Raw genomic sequence first — 22,792 nt, forward strand, 5'->3', positions numbered from 1 at the left:
AGGAGATGGAAGAGGGCTTCAAGTGGGCAAATAGATCAGTGCTGAGGAACAAGGAGATCACAGCCAGGTGAGGGAGGCAGGTGGAAAAGGCTTTGTGATGTCCCTGCTCAGAGGGGATCCTCAGCACAGCCCTGAAGATCTGCACATAGGAGAAAACCATAAACACAAAACAACCAAATGCTAAACAGGCACCAATCACAATGAGCCCAAGTTCCCTGAGGTAGGATTTGGAGATGGAGAGCCTGAGGATCTGTGGGATTTCACAGAAGAACTGGCCCAGGGCATTGCCATGGCACAGGGAAAGGGAAAATGTGTTGGCTGTGTGCAGAAGAGCATAGAGAAAGGCACTGGCCCAGGCAGCTGCTGCCATGTGGTCACAAGCTCTGCTGCCCAGGAGGGTCCCGTAGTGCAGGGGTTTGCAGATGGACACGTAGCGGTCGTAGCACATGATGGTCAGGAGGGAAAACTCTGCTGACATGAAAAATACATACAGAAATACCTGTGCAGCACATCCTGAGTAGGAGATGGTGCTGGTGTCCCAGAGGGAATTGTGTATGGCTTTGGGGACAGTGGTGCAGATGGAGCCCAGGTCACTGAGGGCCAGGTTGAGCAGGAAGAAGAACATGGGCGTGTGCAGGTGGTGGCCGCAGGCTACGGCGCTGATGATGAGGCCGTTGCCCAGGAGAGCAGCCAGGGAGATGCCCAGCAAGAGGCAGAAGTGCAGAAGCTGCAGCTGCCGCGTGTCTGCCCATGCCAGCAGGAGGAAGTGCCTGATAGAGCTGCTGTTGGACATTTCTTCACTCTGGGCCTAGTGGACTGTTGAAAGAAGACATTGAAAGGTGCGACCAATTTTTTTTGAGTCAATTCTATGTAATTATTTTTGCAATCTCTGCAAAATAATTTCTCTTCCTGTGAGGAAATTTGGCTAAACTTTCTTTCATTTTGAGCTTGTGCTGCTGAGTACCTGCCTAATCTTTAGCACTGCTCTCAGGCTGAACATTGCAGAGCTCAGAGGGAAAACAGGGCTTCCTGTGCCTCAGTGCAGTCAGTGCTACTCCCCACCCCAGGAGTCATTTGATCATTACAACTCCTCTGCTGGAGGGTACCTGTACTTAAAAATTTATAGAGAAATAAAATGGACTTTTTGAACACTCAGTTTAAAAATAATTTTATCCAAACCCTTCTCTCTTTCCCTGTGTAGCTGGACAGGAATGGATACCAAGGGTTGGTCTGGCTCTCTGCTGCCTGGAGTTGTGCCTACTGGGAGCTGTTTCTCTCTCTCCAAGCCTTGTTCCTGCCAGTGCTGCCAGAGTCCAGCCCAGCCCTGGGGGCTCAGCTCTGCCCTGCGGATCCCTCCCAGCACTGGGCACTGCCCAGGGGCGTCTCCCTGGCAGCAAAGCCTTAAGGGTAGGGCAGACAAACAGAGATGCTGCAACCAAGGTGCTGCTGCTGCTGTCTGTCGGGAGAGGAGGATGAGGAGGCACTTTCTGAGGGAGATCTGAGGCCCATATGCTGATGACCAGGGTGACAGTACAGGAGTCTCAGTGACACAGCCAAAGCTGACAGCCCCTTTCCCTTCCCTTGAGGAGAAAGCTGAGAGCAGCCCTGGCCATGCAGCACCATCTCCACAGCAGGAGGAATCTACCCTGATGGAGGTGGCTCCTTCTACCTCCAACTTCTCCCCAGCAGCGTCCATGGGGAACTGCCAGGCAGGCTGAGAGCTGCCCCTGGCAGGTGGCACATGCCCTGGGCTGGCCAAGAGCTCTGAGGGCTGCAGGAGCTGCTCTGCAGGACAGCCCTGGGCAGCCCTAGCTGCAGCCTCAGCTTCACCCCCGGCAGCCATCCCTGGCAGCAGGAGCCATCCTGCCCTGTCCCTTTGACGGTGCCCAGGGCAGGCCCTCTCTGCAGCACATCCTCTCACTCCTCCTCCTCCTCCTCCATCCTTCTCCTCCTCCTGCTCCTGTGCCACAGAGAAACTGGGAGAGTCCTCCTGACACATCCCCCAGGCTGTGGGGTGTGCTGGATTCAGGAGATCCCTCCAGGAGCACAGGGGACATTGCCCTGCACCCACAGACTCACCATGCACAGGGCTGTGAAGATGTTTCCCCAAGTGAAGTCTCAGCTCAATGTCTTCCCAATCCTGATTGCCTTCAGCCTGTTTCTGCCTAGCTCCTGTCCCCTCAGTGCTTTCTGGCAGAGCCCTCAGCCCTGCTGGGCTGGGAGAGGAGCTGGCCCTGGGAAGAGCTGTTCCTTAAAGCTCAGCAGCACAGACACAGCACAAGGATTTTAATGAGCCTCTCAGGGATTCGGTGTTGTTTACATCAAACTCAGTCCCCGAGAGATTGTTCAAAAAACTTCTCAAGAACTCAAAGTTAAATTGAAACACTGAAATTTCTTGAAGTTTTAATGGGTCCCACTGGGGAACACAACTGAGAAAGTGTCCCCAGGTTCCAGGTAGAGTAGAACACTGGAGGCAGTGATAACAGCTGGGGACAAACAAGGCAAAGGTGTCTGGTGCTGAGCAAAGCTGGATGTGTTTCAGGAATGCAAAGGGCCAAGGCCTGAGCCCCAGCCCCTGGCCAGACAGATCCTTTCCGTCCCTCCTTGCTCAGGGCTCTTGCCAGGATGGGCACTGGCATGTGGGGATGTGCAATGGCAAGGGCAGGAGCATGGGGCGGCCCCTGCCAGGCTGCTGAGCAGGGACAAGGCCTGCAAGGGTCACGTGTCTCCTGCTCCTGCCTCAGTGCATTCCTTTTTATGGAAAGGAACCATCCTTCCTTCCCAGGCACCCATTGTGGAGAAACAGGACTCCCATACAACTAACCAATATAATTAAGCAGAAGCTATTTTGTTATATTATTGTTCGCATTATGCACTTATTTACATATTTTTATAGGTATATACATTTGTATAAATATACTTGTTCATTCATTCTAACCCTACTGCAGACACCGATCACGCTCTTCTTCATTGGTGCCTCTGCGTTGTCCATGCGTCCTGCACTCACTTCTCAGAGTTTGTGATTACAGTCCAGGTGGTTCACAGCCTCCTGTTATCTAGTTCTTGTGGTCTTGGTATTCTGTTTCTCAGCCTTTTCTTTCTTCATTTAGCACATTTTATGTCTTAATAACCTTGATGAATTCCAGAGGGCTCTGATAAGAATAACTACAAGTGGTATGGCTGGTGCACAGTGTGACCCAAGTTGTTTAGATAAATTGCTACAATTCCCCCCTCTTCATCTTGCACCAGCCAAATCCTTTTCAATGTATTTTCTGCCAAGCGGGTCACCGATTTCACTATGTGTGGAATAGCACAAAGCAATATAATAATAACTAATAGTAATAACAAAGCTCCCTTTAAGCTATCTTTTAATCATCCAGTTATTACCCATTCCTCAAACCATTCATCCAAGCCCAAATCATTCACAGTCAATTTTTTCATGTTCTCTTCTAGTTGTTTGAGTTTCCTGTGAATGGAAAGAGGAGGTTCATAAAACACATTCCTTTAAAATTCTCACACCTGTGTCTATGTGCTAACAGCAAAAAATCTATAGCAGCTCTATTTTGCAGTATGCCATGTCTAATACTATCTACATCAGTGAGCATTTGATTTCAAATAGCTGAACTTGTGTTCAGTGTGGGACTCCACAAAATCAGAGGGTTTTGGGGAAGCTGCAAAAGGCAAGCCTCAGAGACAGCAGAACTGTGATTAGAGCTAAGCAGTAGCCATGAGATAGGTCAGCAGAAGAATTATTAAAAAGTAGAAAAGTAAGGACAAATAGAACAATGGTCTGTGTATTAATGCTTGTCTAGAATAACTCCTAAAGATACAGAAAAGTTTATCTAGCAAGATATTAGGAAGTTTGAAGCCTAATAATGGAGCTCTGTGCATTATTGTGTTTTAAGGCTCACAAGCAGGTTTGTATTCGAAATAGGGAAGCATTGTTTTAACCAAAAGTACTTGTGCTTTCAGTGGTTGGATAGAACTACAGTCAATATGCTTTTGCTTTGTGTGATTGGTCAAAAAACTTATAAAGTAAGTTATAACATTAAGTTCTTCATCTGCTGCTTGGGATGTGAGCTGCTGGCATCTTCCTATTGTCATATCCATGTAATAAGACTCATGCTGAAACATAAAAAAGCTCAAGGCACATTCAACAGCAGTCCCATCTCATCTGTGATTTGTACATAGTCCCCAGGTGGTGATATCATCCACATCCTCAATAAAGAGATTTCACTGACCTGGCCCCAATCCTGAGCCCTGGGGACACCCCTGGATGTGGCTCCATTCCTCAGCTGCTCTGAGTGCCAGGGGTTGGATGGGGGAAATGGTGGGGAGGGGGTAGGGATAAAGTGTGATTGATTGTCAGCCATGAAGGGTCTTGATTTTCATATCTGTTCAGACTGCATGAGGAGATGCTGGGGATCAATATCCACTCAGGACTACTGATACCAATCTATAAACAGGAAAAGAAAACTAAACAGGACAAAACAATTCTCTATTCATTGTTTTCAATATATTAGGTTCACTTTGAAAACACTTCTGAAATCTGTGTAACCACAGAAGAACTGAAGATTTGAATTATTCCAATGAGCTTGTCTTGCTTGGGTGTTTTGAACAAATGTTAATCAGCTTTTCTCACTGAATTCCTGAACTGAAGAGATCACGAAAGAAGAGGCCTCTGGAAAAGCAAAATTCATCACCAACTATTGGGAAGGATGAAAGTTTGACAAGAAAGTCTCACACATGTGTATGTTTAGCAGAAAGATTTTTAAATATAGAATCTGAAGAAGGAATAGAAATGAAAGCAAGTTTTGACATGGAAGAAAAGAATTTTTGAACCAGTCTTACTGGCTAACCAAGGAGGCAAAGGGTATGTTAATTCGAAGGGGTTTTTATGGCTTAGAGCAAAGGATAAACCCACCTCAATATCCCTGGACACTGGAAATTTTGAGGAGGAATCATGTTTTGGTCATGGATGCTTCAATGAGAAAAGCAGTTCTTTTCCATTTGAAGGAAAGCCCAGAGCCCCAGGGTTTCAGGGGTACATGAGAAGAGACCCTCGACATGCCAAGGGCAGTTGGACCAGTCAGGCCAAGCCAACCAGACCTGTTCCCTGTTCCCTTGTTTCCATGGGGCCCTGCAGTGTCACAGTGGTGGTGTCATATTGGATCCTTGGTTCCATCAGGCCCAGATGTGTCACACTGGCCTCTTGTTTCTATGGGGCTCCACAGTGTCACAATGGTCCCTTGCTTCCATGAGGCCTTGCAGTGTCAACAGGGTTTCCCTGGTGCCACAGTGTCACAATGGACTCTTGGTTCCATGAGGACCCACAATGTCAGAAGGGTCTCCTTGGTTCCATGAGGCCCTGCAGCCCCTTGATTCAACGAGGCCTCCAAGTGTCATCATGGCCTCCAGGATTCCATGAGGCCCCGCAATGTCACAATGGACCTTTGGTTCCATGGGATCTTCCACCTGGATCCATGGGTCCTTAGTTCCATGGGGCCCTGCAGTGTCACAATGGACTCCTTGGTTCCATGGTGCCACACAGTGTGACAACTGCCCCTTGGCCTGCAAAGACTCCACAGTGTCACAATGGTTCCTTGGTACAATGAGGCCTCTAGTGTCACTGTGGTCTCCATGATCCCATAAGGCCTTGCAGTGTCACCACAGACCATTGGTTTCATGGAGCCCCACAGTGTCACAATGGTCACCTTGGCTCCACAAAGCCCTGAAGTGCCACAATGGCCCTTTGCTTCCACAAGGCCTCCAAGTGTAAAAATGGCCTCCATGGTTCCATGAGGCCCTGCTGTGTCACATTGCACCTTTGGTTCCAAGATGCCCAGAGTGTCACAATGGTATCCTTGGTTCCACAGTGTCAGAATGGACCCCTCATCCCATGGACACCTACAGTGTTCACTGCAGTCCCCTTGATTCCACCAGGCTCTGCCATGCTATAATAGCCCCTTGGTTCCAGTGGGTCCCAAAGTGTCAGAACAGTCTCCATGGTTCCATGAGGCCTCACAAGGTCACTGTGCTCCCCTTGGTTCCACAGGGCCACACAGTGGGACAATGGACACTTGGTTCCATGAGGTTCCTCAGTCCCAATGGTCTCCTTGGAACCGCAGTGTCACAGTGGCCCCTTGGCTCCATGTGTCCAGGCTGTGTCACAATGGCTCATGGTTCCATGAGGCCACACAGTTTAACATGGGACCCTTGGTTCCATCAGGCCTTCCTGTGTCACAAGGGACATGTGGTTCCATGAGCTCTCACACTGCCAGCAGCAGTCTCCTTGGTTCTGCAGTGTCACCATGGACCCTTTGTTCCATGAGGTTCCACAGTAGAACACGGTCACCTTGGTTCCGTGAGGTTCTGCAGTGTCACAAGGGACCCATGGTTCCACCAGGCCTTGCTGTGTCACAACGGCCACTTGGTTCCAAGAGGTTTCTCAGCGTCACAATGGTCTCCTTGGATCCGCAGTATCACAATGCACCATTGGTTCAATGTGGCCCCAGTGTGCCCAAATGGATTTTGGTTCCATGGGGTTCTGCTGTGTCACAATGGACCCTTTGTTCCATGAGTTTGCACAGTGTCACAGCTGACTCCTTGTTTCTGTGAGGCCCCACTGTCAACAAATCTTTGAAATATCAGAATAAGGCTCCTTAACACTAATTTGCTATTTCAGAGAGAATCATTTATTCAGGCCTGAGGTCTAGGAGGCAGAACTCTCAACCTCATATGGACATGTAATTCTGCCAGTTGGCCCTGCCAGAGCCAACTTGGGCAGCACTTTGGCCATGGCTGCTGGGCCTGGGCCTGAGGCAGGAGCAGGAGACAAGTGACCCTTGCAGGCCTGGGGCCTCATTGCCTCCTTGTCCCTGCTCAGCAGCCTGGCAGGGGCCGCCCCATGCTCCTGCCCTTGCCATTGCACATCCCCACATGCCAGTGCCCATCCTGGCAAGAGCCCTGAGCAAGGAGGGACGGAAAGGATCTGTCTGGCCAGGGGCTGGGGCTCAGGCCTTGGCCCTTTGCATTCCTGAAACACATCCAGCTTTGCTCAGCACCAGACACCTTTGCCTTGTTTGTCCCCAGCTGTTATCACTGCCTCCAGTGTTCTACTCTACCTGGAACCTGGGGACACTTTCTCAGTTGTGTTCCCCAGTGGGACACATTAAAACTTCAAGAAATTTCAGTGTTTCAATTTAACTTTGAGTTCTTGAGAAGTTTTTTGAACAATCTCTCAGGGACTGAGTCTGATGTAAACAACACAAAAGCCCTGAGAGGGTCATTAAAGTTTTCCTAGTCCAGTTGTGGAGAAAGATTTCAAGGACCTTGTCAGAAATACACATTCCAATTTTAAATTATGTATTTTATTTTATGTATTTTATTTTATTTTATTTTATTTTATTTTATTTTATTTTATTTTATTTTATTTTATTTTATTTTATTTATTTTATTTTATTTTATTTCTCTTTAGAGCAGAGGTGATTGCAGCATTCTGTGATTGATACTTACCCAGGGTCTCTCCTCAGCAGCTCTGGCCTGCTCACAAAAGCTGTGCCTTGAGCTCTAACCCAGTGTGGACAACCTTGCTCCACATTGCCCAGCCCCATCTTGTCTGTCCTCACTTGCCTGGGCCCTGCTGTGCTTGCAGAGCTGGCTGCACCCAGCCTCAGAGGGGTTCTCCCTTTTTGGTTTTTTTTTAAGTAATCTGAAACTCCTGAGTTTCCCCACTGCCAACAGACACACTGCTCAGGCGTGTGCCAGCCCCAGGTGCCACCAAAGGCACTGCAGAGCTGCCCTGGGCCTGCTGTGAGGGTGGATCATCAGCCCAAGCTGCACTGGGCCCCTGCAAGGGGCTGTGACCATGGGCACTGCACTGACCCCACTGCTGGGTTTGGCTGCCATGGCCACCGTGAGAAATTAAACTGTCCTTGGAAACACTGGGGAGGACTGGGACATACTGGGAACACTGGGAACACTGTGGGAGACACTGGGACGTACTGGAAGTGACACTGGGGTGGACTTGGACAACCTGGGAACACGATGAGTGCTGAGGGGGAATGTGGGGTGACGGGAATGGACTGCGGGGGTACACTGGGACATACTGAGAGTGATACTGGGGCAAACTGGGGACACTTGGGACATTGCGGGGAAGACTGGGGACACTGGGGCATCCTCTGGATGAAACTGAGGTGCACTTGAAGGGAGTGGGAATAAACTCAGGTGTATTGGGAGGGATTGGAGGGGCACTGGGGTAGTACTGGTCTGTACTGAGGATGAACTGGTCTGTACTGGGTGGGACTGGAGGAGGGTGAATGGGCTGTTCCTGCCTTCACCACATCCCATTTGCTGACGCTCCTGCCCATCACCTACTGCAGCCAATCAGCACCAGGGACCTGGTTGTGGGGGTGGTGCCCAGATGGGCTTCTTTCCTTTTTGCCTACAACTCCCATCATGCCCCACGGCCCGACTGAGCCCAATTAGAGCCGGAATTACAACTCCCGTCATGCCTGGCGTTCCACAGAACCCCGGGATCCCCCCCATCTGTCCCATTAGTGTCCCCCAGACCCTCCAGGATCCCTCAGTGCCCCCTCAGTGCCCATTCGGGACCCCCAAAAGCGTCCCCCGACCATCTGAGTGCTCCCAACCCCACATTTGCCTGGTACAGCCACTTCTGGGAATTCATCTCCTCTCATCCCCTGCGGCCTCAGAGCCCCTCAGAACTAAGTCCCGGGCCTGAAACTCCTGCCGTGCCCCGCATCCTAAAGAGCTCAGTTGGAGCCCCCCGAGCTCCCACCGAGTGCTCCTGAACTGTTTAAGTTCCTCTGAGGACCTCAAGTCGCGACGCAGACGCAAACGTGTCCCCCAAAAGCCTTCCCAGACCCCTAAACATCGTGTTCGAGCCACTTCCGTGACTACAGCTCCAATCATGCTCCACAGTGCATGTCCAGCGCTATTCCAGCCTGGACTTCATCTCCCGTCATGCCCCGCACCCCACCGAGACCCATTGCAGCTGTGCTCAGAACTCCCGTGATGCTCCGTGGCTCTCTTAAACCATATGATACCGCGCCTACAACTCCCATCACCCCCGCTCCCCATTCGAGCCCCGTTCGAGTCCCCCAAGGGCCTGCCCGGACCCCAAAGGGCCCCAGATTCCCCTCCCTGACCTCCAAGGGCCCCCCCGGATCTGCAAGTGCTGCCCCGGACCCCGAACTGTCCCTCAGAATCCCTGAGTGCCCCTCCAAGTGCCCACCCATCTCCCCCAAGTGTCCTCCAGACCCTCAAGTTCTCTCTGAATTCCCTCCCCAGACACAAAACTGCCCCGAATGTGCCCCAGAAATGTCTCCAGGGACCCCTAAGTGTCCCCTTTTACCCTGTCTGTGAAAATTATTAAAAAGATGACAAAAGGATTTTAAATAGGACTAATTAGCATAAAGAAGGAGAAATCAATAGCCAACACTGGTCAATGAAGTAATGAAGGGAATTGTGTTACGTAGAACCAATGACCAATAAATCTTTTGCTTTCTAAAAATGTACGGATTTTTAAATATAGATATAAAATTCAGTAATACAAATATAGAATAATGCTATTATAAATAAATTAAAAAATAATTATAATTTATTATTTCATTACTTTTTTTTACAGGAAAATGCATAAAGTTTTTATGCTTTGGATTGTCATTCTGTAAGACACAGTCCAAAGATCTCTCATCTGCCTCTCAACTGCTGTCAAGGACAGAGATTGAAGCCCTCCCCAAGGACTGAGATGACACCCTTTAAAATTCTAACCCTGGCCAGGGGTGCTGGCCTGACTGGAGCGGGATGTCTGCCATAGGAAGCAGGAGGTTTCCCATAGGAACCAGTCCTGAAACAGCAGGCCCTGCTCACTTCTGGCACCGGTTTGTGCTGTTCAGAACTGGACTGTCTGTACCTGTTCTCAATGGATTTATTCTCCACTGTGCCCTCCATGTGCCATCCTGCTCCCCTCCCAGTGGTACATTATAAAAGACCTCTGAGTTAACCAAAGACTTTGAGCCCCAGTCCCTGGCCAGGCAGATGCTGTCCCTCCCTCCTTGCTCAGGGCTCTTCCCGGGATGGCCACTGGCATGTGGGGATGTGAAATGGCAAGGGCAGGAGCATGGGGCGGCCCCTGCCAGGCTGCTGAGCAAGGACAAGGAGGCAATGAGGCCCCAGGCCTGCAAGGGTCACTTGTCCCCTCGTGGCCTCAGGCCCAGGGCCAGCAGCCATGGCCAAAGCGCTGCCCAAGCTGGCTCTGGCAGGGCCGTCTCGCAGCTGCTGCACATCCCTCTGCCCTGTGCAGCCCAGGCTGTCCCACGGTGTCCCTGCCCTCCGCCTCTGTCCCTGCAGGCTGTCGGCATCCCCCGGCTGCCCCACCTTGCTGGGCCCTTCCTTTGCTGACAGCTCTGCCTCCTGCCTGCCTCTGCCTGCCCACACGAAGCCTTGGGCTGATACCAAAAGGGTTCATGTCGACGGAAGGAGACCAGGACATCAATTAGATCATCACAGGCCCAATTTTATTGATCAGTACAGCAGGTTAAATACAGTTCATAATGAGCTTCATACATATTGCAAAAGTTGAGCTCAGGATTGGTTAGTTACATATCAGCAACTACGCCTACTTCTGCATTCCTATGGTTCTACTTTTGATACTTTCTACATATTCTCAGGGAGAATCTCTTTTCCCTATCCTCATGTTGCGGCAAGGGCATTCTGTCCTTGCCTGTCATTGGTCACCGACTGCTGACTTCTCCTTTCAGCTTACTGACTGCTGACTTCCCTCTCTCAGCTTGACCAGCAGCATTATGTCAGTATGGCCTTTCTCAGCTAACCAATTATTAATAAATCTCTCCACATTTACCCCGTTTTCTTCTTGAGCAAGGAGATTAGTTTACCATGTTTTTGCTATTGTACGACTGACCATGTTTTGAATACAATTAAAAATACAAGGCAAAATAAGCAAAAACAGTAAAATTACACCCAGAAGTCCTATAGCATAGATCACAAGGTTCCTCAGCCATGGCCCAAGTCCTAAGCCTTTAAGCCATTCGTCAATTCCTAAACCTTCTTCCTCCTTAAGTTTGTGAAGTCCCTGTTGCAGTTCTTTTATCTTAGTGGGAATGGACACCGAATGATCAGACAGATTCATGCAACACATTCCCTCGAACTCTTCACATCCATGCCCTTGTGCTAAGAGCAAAAAATCTACAGCAGCTCTATTTTGCAAAACAGCATGGTTAACACTTTGCACATCTGCGGTTAGCATATCTAGAATTTTTGATGTCTTCTTCAGCTCATCCTTTGCCCAGCACCCTAATTGTTTTGCTAAGTTCATGGCTTTATTGGCAGATCCTCCTGGCAAGATAGTTGAAACTACCACCTGTTTGAATGTGCCCCAAAACCGTGGATCTCCTATCTTGCTGCAGTCTAAGTCATGTATGCTGCGTCTCTTCCTGTTCGAATTTTGACTCAGCTGCATTAGCAAGGGTACATTAGGGTGAAACAATGACAATTTTCCCAAATAACAGGGTCCACCCTGTGGTTTAGCTGGTATACCATTCCACGCCCTGTCTCCACAAATCAAAAATATTCCTGTGGGTAATTTCATTGGTGCTGTGATATTTGTGCCGTTACATTGACTGTAATGCTGTGGAGAGAATTCACTCACATTCAGGGATGAATCTAGGGTGGCCCATGTTTCTTTAGGTTGGTTTAAATTCTGAGCATCTGAAAATTTGAAGCTAAACCATCCGCCAGCTGTAGTGTTAGACGTACTGGCGTTTGTACTTCCAAAAAGATCCAATTCCTCAGGAGGAGAATGCAAAGAGGTGTTGAGTGATTGGATTAGTAAGCATTGACGATAGCCATCACTCTGACCTGCAGTATACCCTTGTTGTACTGGCAATGTGATGTTTGACATGTTAGACATACATAAGGTTTGATTGTTTATCAAACTGCAAAATTCTCCAGGAGACCACACCGGAAGTCCCACCAGGCATGTTCGAAATGGGTTAGTGACTCCTCCAAGACTAAGACAAAGTGATGATTGGTTAGTTTGATTAGCAAGTGTCACCCATAAATTTTCTCTTGGTTGAATAAAGTGTGTTATTCCTACTGCTTCACTTGCTACAGCATTGAACAGTATAACAAGAACAAACCTCATTTTTCCTTCTGCTTGCTTTGTTTTTCCTTTCTTCGCTGTCTTGTCCCTGGTTTGCTAGATTGTCTATTGTAAGGCTGAGTCAATTTTTGAATATGCTGATCTAAATCAGCATCCTTGCTCACAGGTATAGCATGAGGTAAGTTTGAAGGCAAATCAGCTTTACAGCGAGCTGTTATGATGCGTGTGGCTTTATTAATTTCAAATATTCTAAGTATTTCCTGTAACCTCCACCTAAGATACGCTATAACCACTTGTTCTGCACTCTCAAAAAGCTGTATTCCTGTCCATCCTGGCAGGCCAGTACTTTGTTCAAGAGCTCTAACCCAGATAAAATTTCGAATCCACTTTCCAAAACAAGGTGCACACCATAAATAGTCTATTGACCTCTGTAAATACCAATAAATCTTATTACAATCTGCACAATGCAAAGCTATCCATGCATAGCACTTATCATTATCCCTTTTACAAACATAACAAGGAAGTGAATGTAAGTAAGGACCAGTATAAAGGTCTGGTTCTTCAACCCAATGCAACCAATTCAATGGTGGTGATCGCAAAGCCTCTTCAGCTTTTTTACTATATGAGGCTAATAGTTCAAGCTCTTTCTTTAATACAAGGTGTATCTTATTTCGTAATCGTAGTTCTTGTTCATTGTCTTCCTCAACAACTATATCCTTTCGAGGGTCCCACAACTTTAAAATTGTCCTAATCATAGAAAATTAATTAGCAATCACTGATATCCTTACTCAGATGAGATCGTTCCCCTTTTTGCCTTCCTTTTCTTATCTGTCTTCAATCTTGCTGCTCCTAATCTTACTGGTCCTGCCACTTGCAAACTCAATTTTTGCAACTTGTCAATGCAGCAATCTAATGCTCTATCAGGATTACCTTTGAAGGGTCCTACAATTGAATGCTGTGTTAAAGGTACTAATTTCCTACACCTTACAGAAACTATACGTGATTTACTTTGAACCTTAATTCTATTCACAACACATTGTACCTCCCATCAATAATAAGCAAGAATTTTCTGTTCAGGAGACTCATAAAGATTTAAAGCTATATATGCGTTTTGCCCTGTTTGTCTCCTTAATTCATCTTGCCAGTTTTTACCCCACGTGTGCTCGTGTTCACAAGTGTGACACCACAAATAATGATTGTTCTATCCAAAAAGTCTTATCACAACCCCCACAACGCAGGGCTATCCAGGCAGCACAATGTGGATTGTGACAGTCAAGGAAATGTTCTTTCGCTGGATTTGTTAAGCAAAAAGTTAATAATGAGTCAATAAAACCAATCAACTCCTGGGCTATCCGGTAGTGATGTGTCAGTGCTCTGTCCACCGCTTCCGAGTACTCCTTCAATTGTAACAGTAGTGGTTGGAGGACTAGAAGCAGTTTCTTCCCCAGTCGCTCCTTGTCCTCCTCCGTAAGGCGATCCACCAGAGGCTGCATCAAAAACAGGTTTAGTCCACTTAGCAGGCACCCACAAAGGTCCTGTAGGTGAGGAAACACAAAGATACCCCCGACCCCAATATAATACTTTTGCAGGTTTTTCCCATAATCCTGTACTCGGGTTCTTATACTTAACCCAGACCTCTGTATCCTTAGTATTTTCCTGACCTGACCTCGGATGATGTTTCATTGCAGGAGGGGTATCATCTTCCCCAAAAATGCATTAATGATTAATCACATACAAAACCTTAGCCAAACATGCTTGTGGATCTGCCAAATCTTGATATTTTTCAATATACTGCTTAAGGGTACCGTTTGCTCTTACCCGTAAAGCTTTCCTTAACTGTATCAGTAACTCATACAATCGTTTATTATTCACTTCCTTAATTGCTGCTTCCTCTATTCGTCTGACTATTCTAGCGACATACATAGAGTCTGTGACCACATTTAAAGGCTCCTGTAAGTTGGAAACTGCCCATACTTCTGCTAACAATTCCAGGGTTTGTAAACTATCCCTGTGTGTATTGTTCCTTTACCAATTCATGGGCGTGCATAAGACTCTCCTCTTTTAATGGCCATTGCTTAACCATCACCGGTGTATGCGTTTTCCAGGTGAGTGGAATGGGGAAAGTCTAAGCAATGGTAATTACTCCAAAGGGTGCTGATTAGTTAACACCAGTCCCAATTGTGTTAAAATGTCCCGTCCAATTAAGCAGGAAACTGTAGGAGGCAGTTGAACAATTGAAAACACAGCAGATACTTGTTGATTCTCAATGCACACAGACAAAGACGGCGATCTGCTTGCCAATGTAAATCCTCCTACTCCTGTGAGCATGTTTGATGATGGAAATAGAGGCCAATGTTGTGGCCACGCTTCTGGAGAAATGATGCTGGTATCTGCTCCTGTATCCAATAATCCATAAAGGGTTATGCTTTGATGCCCATAAGTAATTTCAACTTTTTGCTTTGGTCTATTTTGTAAATCCACAGTTAAAAGTGTAACACCAGTAGAGCCAAAACCTTTTTCATCCCGTGTTTGCCCAGTAAATGATTGTATTCCCGATGTCATTTGCGATAGTGGTACCAATTGTGCAATGCATTGTCCTTTTATAATTTTAATCGGAGGATAAAGGGTGTAAACCATGATTTGTATTTCCCCTGTATAATCCGCATCGATAACACCAGGCAAAACAAATAATCCCAACATAGTTGTAGAAGAACGTCCCAGCAATAATGCTCCACATGTTTGTCCGTTTAATATAGGAGGGCCCTTTACTCCAGTGGGTATCCTCTCAGGCCGGTTCATCGTTAGTGTGACGTCTACTGCTGCTGCTAAGTCCAAGCCGAGGCTCCCTGTTGTTGCGGGTTGCAGACAGGAGGTGGCAGCCATGTCACGGCAGCTGCTGGTGTCTCCGATGTCACGGCGGCAACTTGTGTCTGTCCCTCATTGCCGCATCGGTAACACTTGATGAATGGTCTCGAGCCTCCTTGCGTGACTGCCAGTGAGCCGCTTCGGAGAGGAGCAAGAGCAGCTAACACCTGATTCTGAGTAGACTCTGCTTGCTTTTGCAACCCTAATCCTAACTCCTTTAAGGCTTCTGTTATAAATGCCTGTGAAGCTGTTGGCATTAATGCCATTCGCTCTAATGCTTCCTCAATAGTCCAATTTGCCCCTACAGTAGCTAACACTCTTTGTGTTGCTGGATTGCTATTTTGCAAAGCACACTGCTTCAATAGCGCCCTGCAACACCAGCCCAATCTATAGCAGTAGCTGTTCTATCGATAAAATAATTTCCAAATGATTCTTCTCTACCTTGTTTAATGCCCATATAAGCTGGTAACCCTCCTGGCTCTTTAACCATATCTATTGCAGCACGCACTAACCGCATAGACTCTCTAAGTTTATCTGCTCCCGATATCATCTGTGCCTCTGTACGCAAATATCCCCGTAAACCCATCAGCTCCTCTACTGTCACTCCATGTAATGGGTCTCCCTGGGCTCGTTGTACAGCAACCGACTCATTGACCAAAGCCTGCCAATGTGCATTAAACAATAACTGCTGATGCTGAGTGAATATCAAACGAACTATTCCTCTTAAATAATTAGGGCATAAAACCTGAGTAATAAAAAGATAATCTAGCATTTGCCTAACAGGTACACTTTTTACTCCAAACTGACTAACCGTAGAACGTAGTTGAGTTAACAGCTTCCAATCTAAGGGAGTATATTCTGCTACATTATGCGTAAGGTTCCCCTGTGCGTCATACTGTGGTGTGTATGTGACCGGACATGCAAGACTAGAAGCTATTTCCACCGCCTCACCATCCCCAATTTGCATTACTTCTTTTGCCAAAGCAGCCCAAGCTTCTCTCCTCTGTTTAGCCATCTCCCCCCATGGATCATGGTGTGCCCATGGGATGGGATCTGACTCTTTAAGGGTGCTATGCTGCTGGCGCTTCGGTACAGACACCGAGCTTTCGCACGGGGAAGGCAGTGAAGCAGGGGCTGGCTCGCGCAGGGGAAGCGGCCCCCACGCTGGAGCTGACAGTGAAACCTGAGCCGGCTCAAGCGGAGCCGGCTTGCAAGGGGGAATCAGCCCCCCCGCTGGAGCCGGCTCGCGTGGGGGAAGTGGCCCCCCCGCTGAAGCTGTAACCGGAGCCGGCTCACTCGGGGGAAGCGGCGGAGGCAAGGCTGGGGGCGGAGGCAAAGCTGGCTTGTTCCCACCCCCACCATCCGACCCGCCTGAAGTTGGTGGCGGAGGCAAAGCTGGTTTGCTCTTACCCCCACCATCCAACTCGCCCTCCCCATCTGACAGGAGGAGTGCAGACAATTCCACTGTGCCTATAGGAAAATCCTCCACACCACTTTGCTGGGGACCCTTAGGCATAAGTATCTTAGTTACAGAAGGTGCCAGGGGATCATCCTCACGACCATACCCTATATTCCTCTTATGAGCTTCTGTCGCCCTTTCTGCTGCCTTTCTCTCAGAGACCTGCTGAAGTAACGTGTTATACACCACCCGCCATAACTTCCCGAATTTCTTTGCTGACTTATCATCATCTAGCACTGTATCCCACAGTATTTCCCTAAACTTCTTCCACTCTGCTAGCTCATGAACTGTATGCAGGTTGGAAAAGATACCTTTAGCATGGCCATAAGCTAATAACCCTGGTAATTCCTTTTTTAAATCTATCCCTTTTATTCCTCGCCGTTCTAAATACGCGGCGAACAAATCGTATGCCGCTTGCCTATCCATACCTATTAATCAGCGCGCGCTGCTGCAGCTCTCCAGGCTCCTGCGACACATATTGGCTTGATTCACCGTTGTGATCATCAAGGGTGCTCCAAATTCCGGCACCGTCCCGGCTGCAGGGACCCAAACCCAACTTCCTCGACTGTGGCGTGATCCCCTTTTTCTTTTAATCCGAGAAAAAAGGGCAGAGATTCGGCTTTGCCCATATTCTCCACCATTTGTTGACGGAAGGAGACCAGGACATCAATTAGATCATCACAGGCCCAATTTTATTGATCAGTACAGCAGGTTAAATACAGTTCATAATGAGCTTCATACATATTGCAAAAGTTGAGCTCAGGATTGGTTAGTTACATATCAGCAACTACGCCTACTTCTGCATTCCTATGGTTCTACTTTTGATACGTTCTACATATTCTCAGGGAGAGTCTCTCTTCCCTATCCTCATGTTGCGGCAAGGGCATTCTGTCCTTGCCTGTCATTGGTCACCAATTGCTGACTTCTCCTTTCAGCTTACTGACTGCTGACTTCCCTCTCTCAGCTTGACCAGCGGCATTATGTCAGTATGGCCTTTCTCAGCTAACCAATTATTAATAAATCTCTCCACAGGTTCATTCCATGTTTACCCTGCCTGTGAACTTTCAGCACAGGAACAAGACATGCAGGGGCTGCTTTCCCAGCAAGGATGGTTGGAAGAGAAGAAGAAGACACAAGGGTGGCACAAGGGTGCAGGGATAGAGAAAACAAGGACTGAATCTGGGAACTTGGGGTGGGTTTTATGAAAATGGGTAAATTGTAATTCGCATTTAGGGACTGTATATAAGCAACACACTGGTAGAATAACATGTCCTCATAACCTGAGGAGTTATCCCATGTTGGACCTTAGGCCTCAATAATTGATACCCTCTGAAAAGACAAATTAGTGTTAACGAGCCCTATTGTGATATTTTGGACATTTGGTGACAGCAGAGGCTGACAGAACCAAGGACTCAGCTGTGACACTGTGGAACCGCATAGAACAAAGGGTCCATTGTGGTGCAGTGGAACTCCATGAAACCAAAAGTCCATTGTGTCAGAGCAAGGCCTCATGGAACCAAGGAGACTATTGCTGACATTGTGGAAGCTCCTGGACCCATGGGGTCATTGTGACAGTGTGGGGCTGCATGGAACCAATGGTCCATTGTGACACTGCAGAACATTCTGGAATCAAGGGGATCATGTTATGCTATGGAACCTCATGGAACTAAGGATCCATGGTGACACTGCGGTGCTCAGACCATTGTTGATAGTGCGAAAGCTCCTGGAACCAGAAGTCCATTGTGACACAGCAAGGCCTCCTGGAACCAAGGGTCCATTGTGGCTCTGTGGGGCTTCCCAGAGCCAAGGAGACCATTTGGACACGGTGGGGCCTCGTGGAACCACCTGGCACTGTTACACAGCAGGGCGACATGGAGCCAAGGGGCCACTGAGACACTGAGGAACCTCATGGAACCAAAGGTCCATTGCTACACTGAGGGGCCCTGTGGAACCACTGGGACCATGGTGACACCATGGTGCTCCATGGAACCAAGGGGCCATTCTGATTCTGCTTTGCCTCATGGAGCCAAGGGGACACTATGACACTGCAGGGCCTCGTGGAACTAAGGCAGCCTCGTGACACTGCAGGTCCATTGGAAGATTGCAGGGCCTCATGGAACCATGGAGAACATTATGGCCCTTTGTAACCCATTGGAACCAAGGGGCCATTGTGACACTGCAGGGCCTCACGGAATCAAGGGGACCACAGTGACACTGTGGGGCTCCATGGGACAAAGGGGTCATTCTGACACTATGGAACCAAGGAGACCATTGCTCTGCTTCAGGACACCATGGAACCATGGAGGCCATTGTGACACAGCAAAGCCTCATTGAACCAAGGGCACAGTAGTGACACTGTGGAGCTCCAGGAGACCAAGGGGAGGATTCTTAAAGTGCAGAAAAAAGGAGACCACTATGACACTCTGGGGCATCATGGAACCAAAAGTCCATTTTGACACAGAAGGGCCTCATGGAACCATGGAGGCCATTTCTACACTTTGAGGTCTTGAGAAACCAAAGGGCCATTGTGGCACTTCATGTCCCCATGGAACCAAGGTCCCCGTTGTGACACTATGAGGCCCTGTTGGGCCAAAGGGCAATTGTGGCACTGTGTGGCACCATGGAACCAAGGGACCATTGTGACACTACCGGGCCCCATGGAACTAAGGATTCTTGGAACAATGTGGGACTTGTTGAACCAAAGGTCCATTGTGACATTGCAGGGCCTCTTGGAACTAAGGGGGGACAATTGTGATGCTGTGGGGCCCAATGGAAGCAAGGGGCCAGTGTGACACAGCTGGGCCTCATGCAGCCAAGGGGCCACAAGGATCCTGAGGAACCCTAAAGAAACAAGGGGCCGTTTTGACATTCTGCAACTGTGTAGACCCTGAGAGGCATTCCCTGAGTTAGGGAGACACAAGAAGCTTCCCTCAAAAGCTGTTCGACCCCATTGGCTCCTTCCCTATATTCTGTGTCCCTCAGCCACTCCCTCCCTATTCTCCCACTGGCCCCATCTTTGTACTGCCCCCATGCCACTGATCAGCCCCTTCCTCTGGAGATACAGAAACCTGGACTCCCCCCAGGAGTCCTTCTTTGTGACCCAGAACATCTCACTGCACAGCTGAATTAAACATCTGTGGGTACCATGCAAAGGCCCTTTTTGCTTCCCTACCCTGGGCTTTATTAGCAGCTATTCCGGCTGCAACAATGGTCTGTTATGGCAGTGTGGATCCAAGGACACCATGGTGACACTGTGGGACCTCATGGATGCAAGGGGCCATTGTGACACAGCAGGGCCTCAGTGGAACAAAGGAACCATTGCTGACAGTACAGAAACTCAGGGAACCAAGGGGCCGTGGTGGCGCAGCAGGGCCACACGGAACCCAGGAGAACATTTGTGACATTTAGTGAGCTCATAAAGAACATTAAGTGACATTTAGGGAGCTCATGGAACCAGGGTCCATTGTGACACTGCAGAAACAAGGAGACCATGTTTGATGCTGTGGAAGGTCTTGGAAGCAAGCAGCCATTGTGACACTCCAGGTCTGCCTCGTTGAACCAGGCAGACCATTGTGACACCAGAGAACCTCATGGCACTGAGGGTTTATTGTGACACAGCAGGGACATGGAGCCCATTGTCCATTGTGACAATGAGGATCTGAAGAGACCATGGTGACACCATGGAAGCTCATGGAGCCATGGGTCCATTGTGACAAAACAAGGCCTCATGGAACCAAGGAGACCATTGTGAAGTCATGAAACCTTGTGAAACCAAGGGTCCATTGTTACAGTCCAGAACCAAGGAGACCATGGTGACAGTACAGAACCTCACAGGAACAAGATTCCATTGTTATGCAGTGGGGCTTCATGGAACCAGGGAACCAGTGCGACACAGCAGGGCCACATGGAACCAATGGTCCATGGAGATACTGTGGATCCAAGGAGACCGTGGTGGTGCTGTTGAACCTCATGGAACCAAGGGGCCGTTATGACACTGGGGAACCTCTTGGAATCAAGGCAACCATGTTAGACTGTGGAACTTCATGGAACGAAGGGGCCATTGTGGCACTGTGTGGCCTCATAGGAACAAAGGACATGGTTGATTGGACAGAAGCTCCTGGAAACAATGGAACATTGTGACACTGCAGAGCCCCATGGAACCAAGGAGACTACTGGGACACTGAGGAGCCTTATGGAACCAAGCAGCCATTTTCACACCACAGAACCAAGGAGACCATTGTGACATCATAGAATCCATGGAACCTCATGGAACCAAGGGTCCATTGTTACAGTCCAGAACCAAGGAGACCATTGCTGACAGTACAGAACCTCACGGGACCAAGACTCCATTGTTGTGCAGTGAGGCTTCATGGAATCAAGGAGCCACTGTGACACATCAGGATCACATGGAACCAATGGTCCATGGAGATACTATGGATCCAAGTAGACCATGGTGATGCTGTGGAACCTCGTGGATCCAAGAATCCACTGTGACACTCTGGGTCCCCATGGAACCAAATTATCATGGTGTCACAGCGGGGCTGCTTGTGACCAATTGTCCATTTTGACACTGCAGATCCAAGAGACCAGGGTGACACTGTGGTAGTTCATGGTACCAACGGGTTGTTGTGACACTCCAAGGCCTTGTGGAACCTAGGGGAGCATTGTGGCAGTGCAGAACCAAGAAGGCCATTTTGACAGTACAGAACCCAATGGAACCAAGGATCCATTGTTCTACAGCAGGGCCTTATGGAACCAAGGAGCCATTGTGAAACTGTGGGGCATAATGGAGTCAAGGACACCACTGATACTGAAATCTGCAGGATAGAAACTTCTGAGCAGAGTTTTGAGTATTTCAAAGCAGGTATTTATTATTGCAGCATGGGGGTCACTTGGGCCATCCTTCCTCCATTGGAGTGCTTTGAGCATCAAAGGAACAGAGTTTTTATCACACACGTTGATTATGTATCCATTAATTATCCCCACTTCTTTTGAGTTTGACATGGTCACACCCCTCATTTAGAGTCCTTATGTGGTTCTTTGGGTTTTGTCTTCAACATCCAGTGTCCTTTTTAGGTGACTGTTCCTTGACCCCCCCTTTTGAGTATGGCAATATTATTGTTTTGCATAACTTCTGCTTTGTCAGCCTTGCAGAGCTGAGCTGGCATCCTGCTTGCATTTTGTGTGACTTCTGCTTGCCAGAGGTACATCCTCAATCAGTTTCTCCAAGGCTGTTCTGTTCTACTGTTCTTGACAATAGTAAATGTTGTTCTGTTACCCCATCCTTGGCTCAGTGCTTGCCCCGCATGAGGCGTCTGCAACCCCCTCAACCTATGGGCCTGGGGTGGGCAAGTGTTCCTGGGGAACAGGGATGAGACAGCTGGGCTGGACTGACCCAAGGGATGTTCCATTCCATGTCACACCATGATCAGCAATCAACTGAGAGAAGCGGGAGGGCAAGACCGGTAGGGAATATTTTTTTAAAAATATATTTTTCTTTGAAAACAGCACCTACAAATACAGAATCCTCTCCCGCCACAGGGTGCTAAAACATTTTCTGCTGATAGGAGATTTCCTGTGGATTTGCTTTTCTTGTGTTTATGGTCTTTTCTTTTTGTGGTTGGTTTGTTTGTGGGGTTTTTGTGTTGTTGGGGGTGGGTCTTGCTTTGTTTTTTTTTTGGTTGGGTTTGGGTTTTTTGCTATTGAACTGTCTTTCTTCTGATGCATAAGTTTACCTGCCCTTTCTTGTGGCTTGCTTGGCACCTGCTGGCCTGGTCGCTTGGTGTCCCTCCGTGCAGGGACAACCAACCTCCTGCAGGTGGGGTTTGGCTATGGATTGCCAATTTCCCGTCTGTATGCGAGGTACTTTCAAGGTGACCTTAAACTCTACTCAATGGAGGGCGTGGGTACAGATGCTGTTATTTATTTGAAGGTATGAATTTCACCCTTTTTTAAACTAGTAATGCAGTGCAGATTGTTTGTAGCAGGTTCTCTTCACTCTTCAGCTTGTTTTCAAATTTCTTTTTGCTATCTTTGACACTTTTACCTTAGTTACATAAAATCCTAAACCCCAAGATTATATATAGAAACCTGGCACTAACAGTGCTGGCAATGGTGGTTGCAGGGGCTGGTGTGGGACAATTGCCCTGGGGCACCTTCCCAGGCTGTCCCAGAACAAAGACACAGCCCAGGCCCTGCTCTGCTGCTGCCTCAGGTCCATGTCAGGAGCTCTGGCTGTGCCAGGACACTGCTGTGAGCCCCCCCTGCACACTCCCCCCATGCCCCAGGCACTGGGCTTTGCTGTGCCAGGGCATTCCTGGAGCACA

The 22,792-nt window shown here is 48.3% G+C and overlaps 1 protein-coding gene across 1 annotated transcript; it reads right to left on the reverse strand.

Annotated features, from left to right (window-relative positions):
• Nucleotides 1–415: 415 nt before the first annotated feature.
• On the reverse strand, nt 416–760 carry LOC134413829 (olfactory receptor 14I1-like; the record flags this gene model as incomplete). Its single annotated transcript, XM_063147870.1, has 1 exon — nt 416–760. A coding segment is annotated over one exon (345 nt), but the record flags the coding sequence as incomplete, so codon positions are not given.
• Nucleotides 761–22,792: the final 22,032 nt, after the last annotated feature.

This window comes from Melospiza melodia, unplaced genomic scaffold, assembly GCF_035770615.1.
Source record: "Melospiza melodia melodia isolate bMelMel2 unplaced genomic scaffold, bMelMel2.pri scaffold_54, whole genome shotgun sequence".
Taxonomy (NCBI): Eukaryota; Metazoa; Chordata; class Aves; order Passeriformes; family Passerellidae; genus Melospiza; species Melospiza melodia.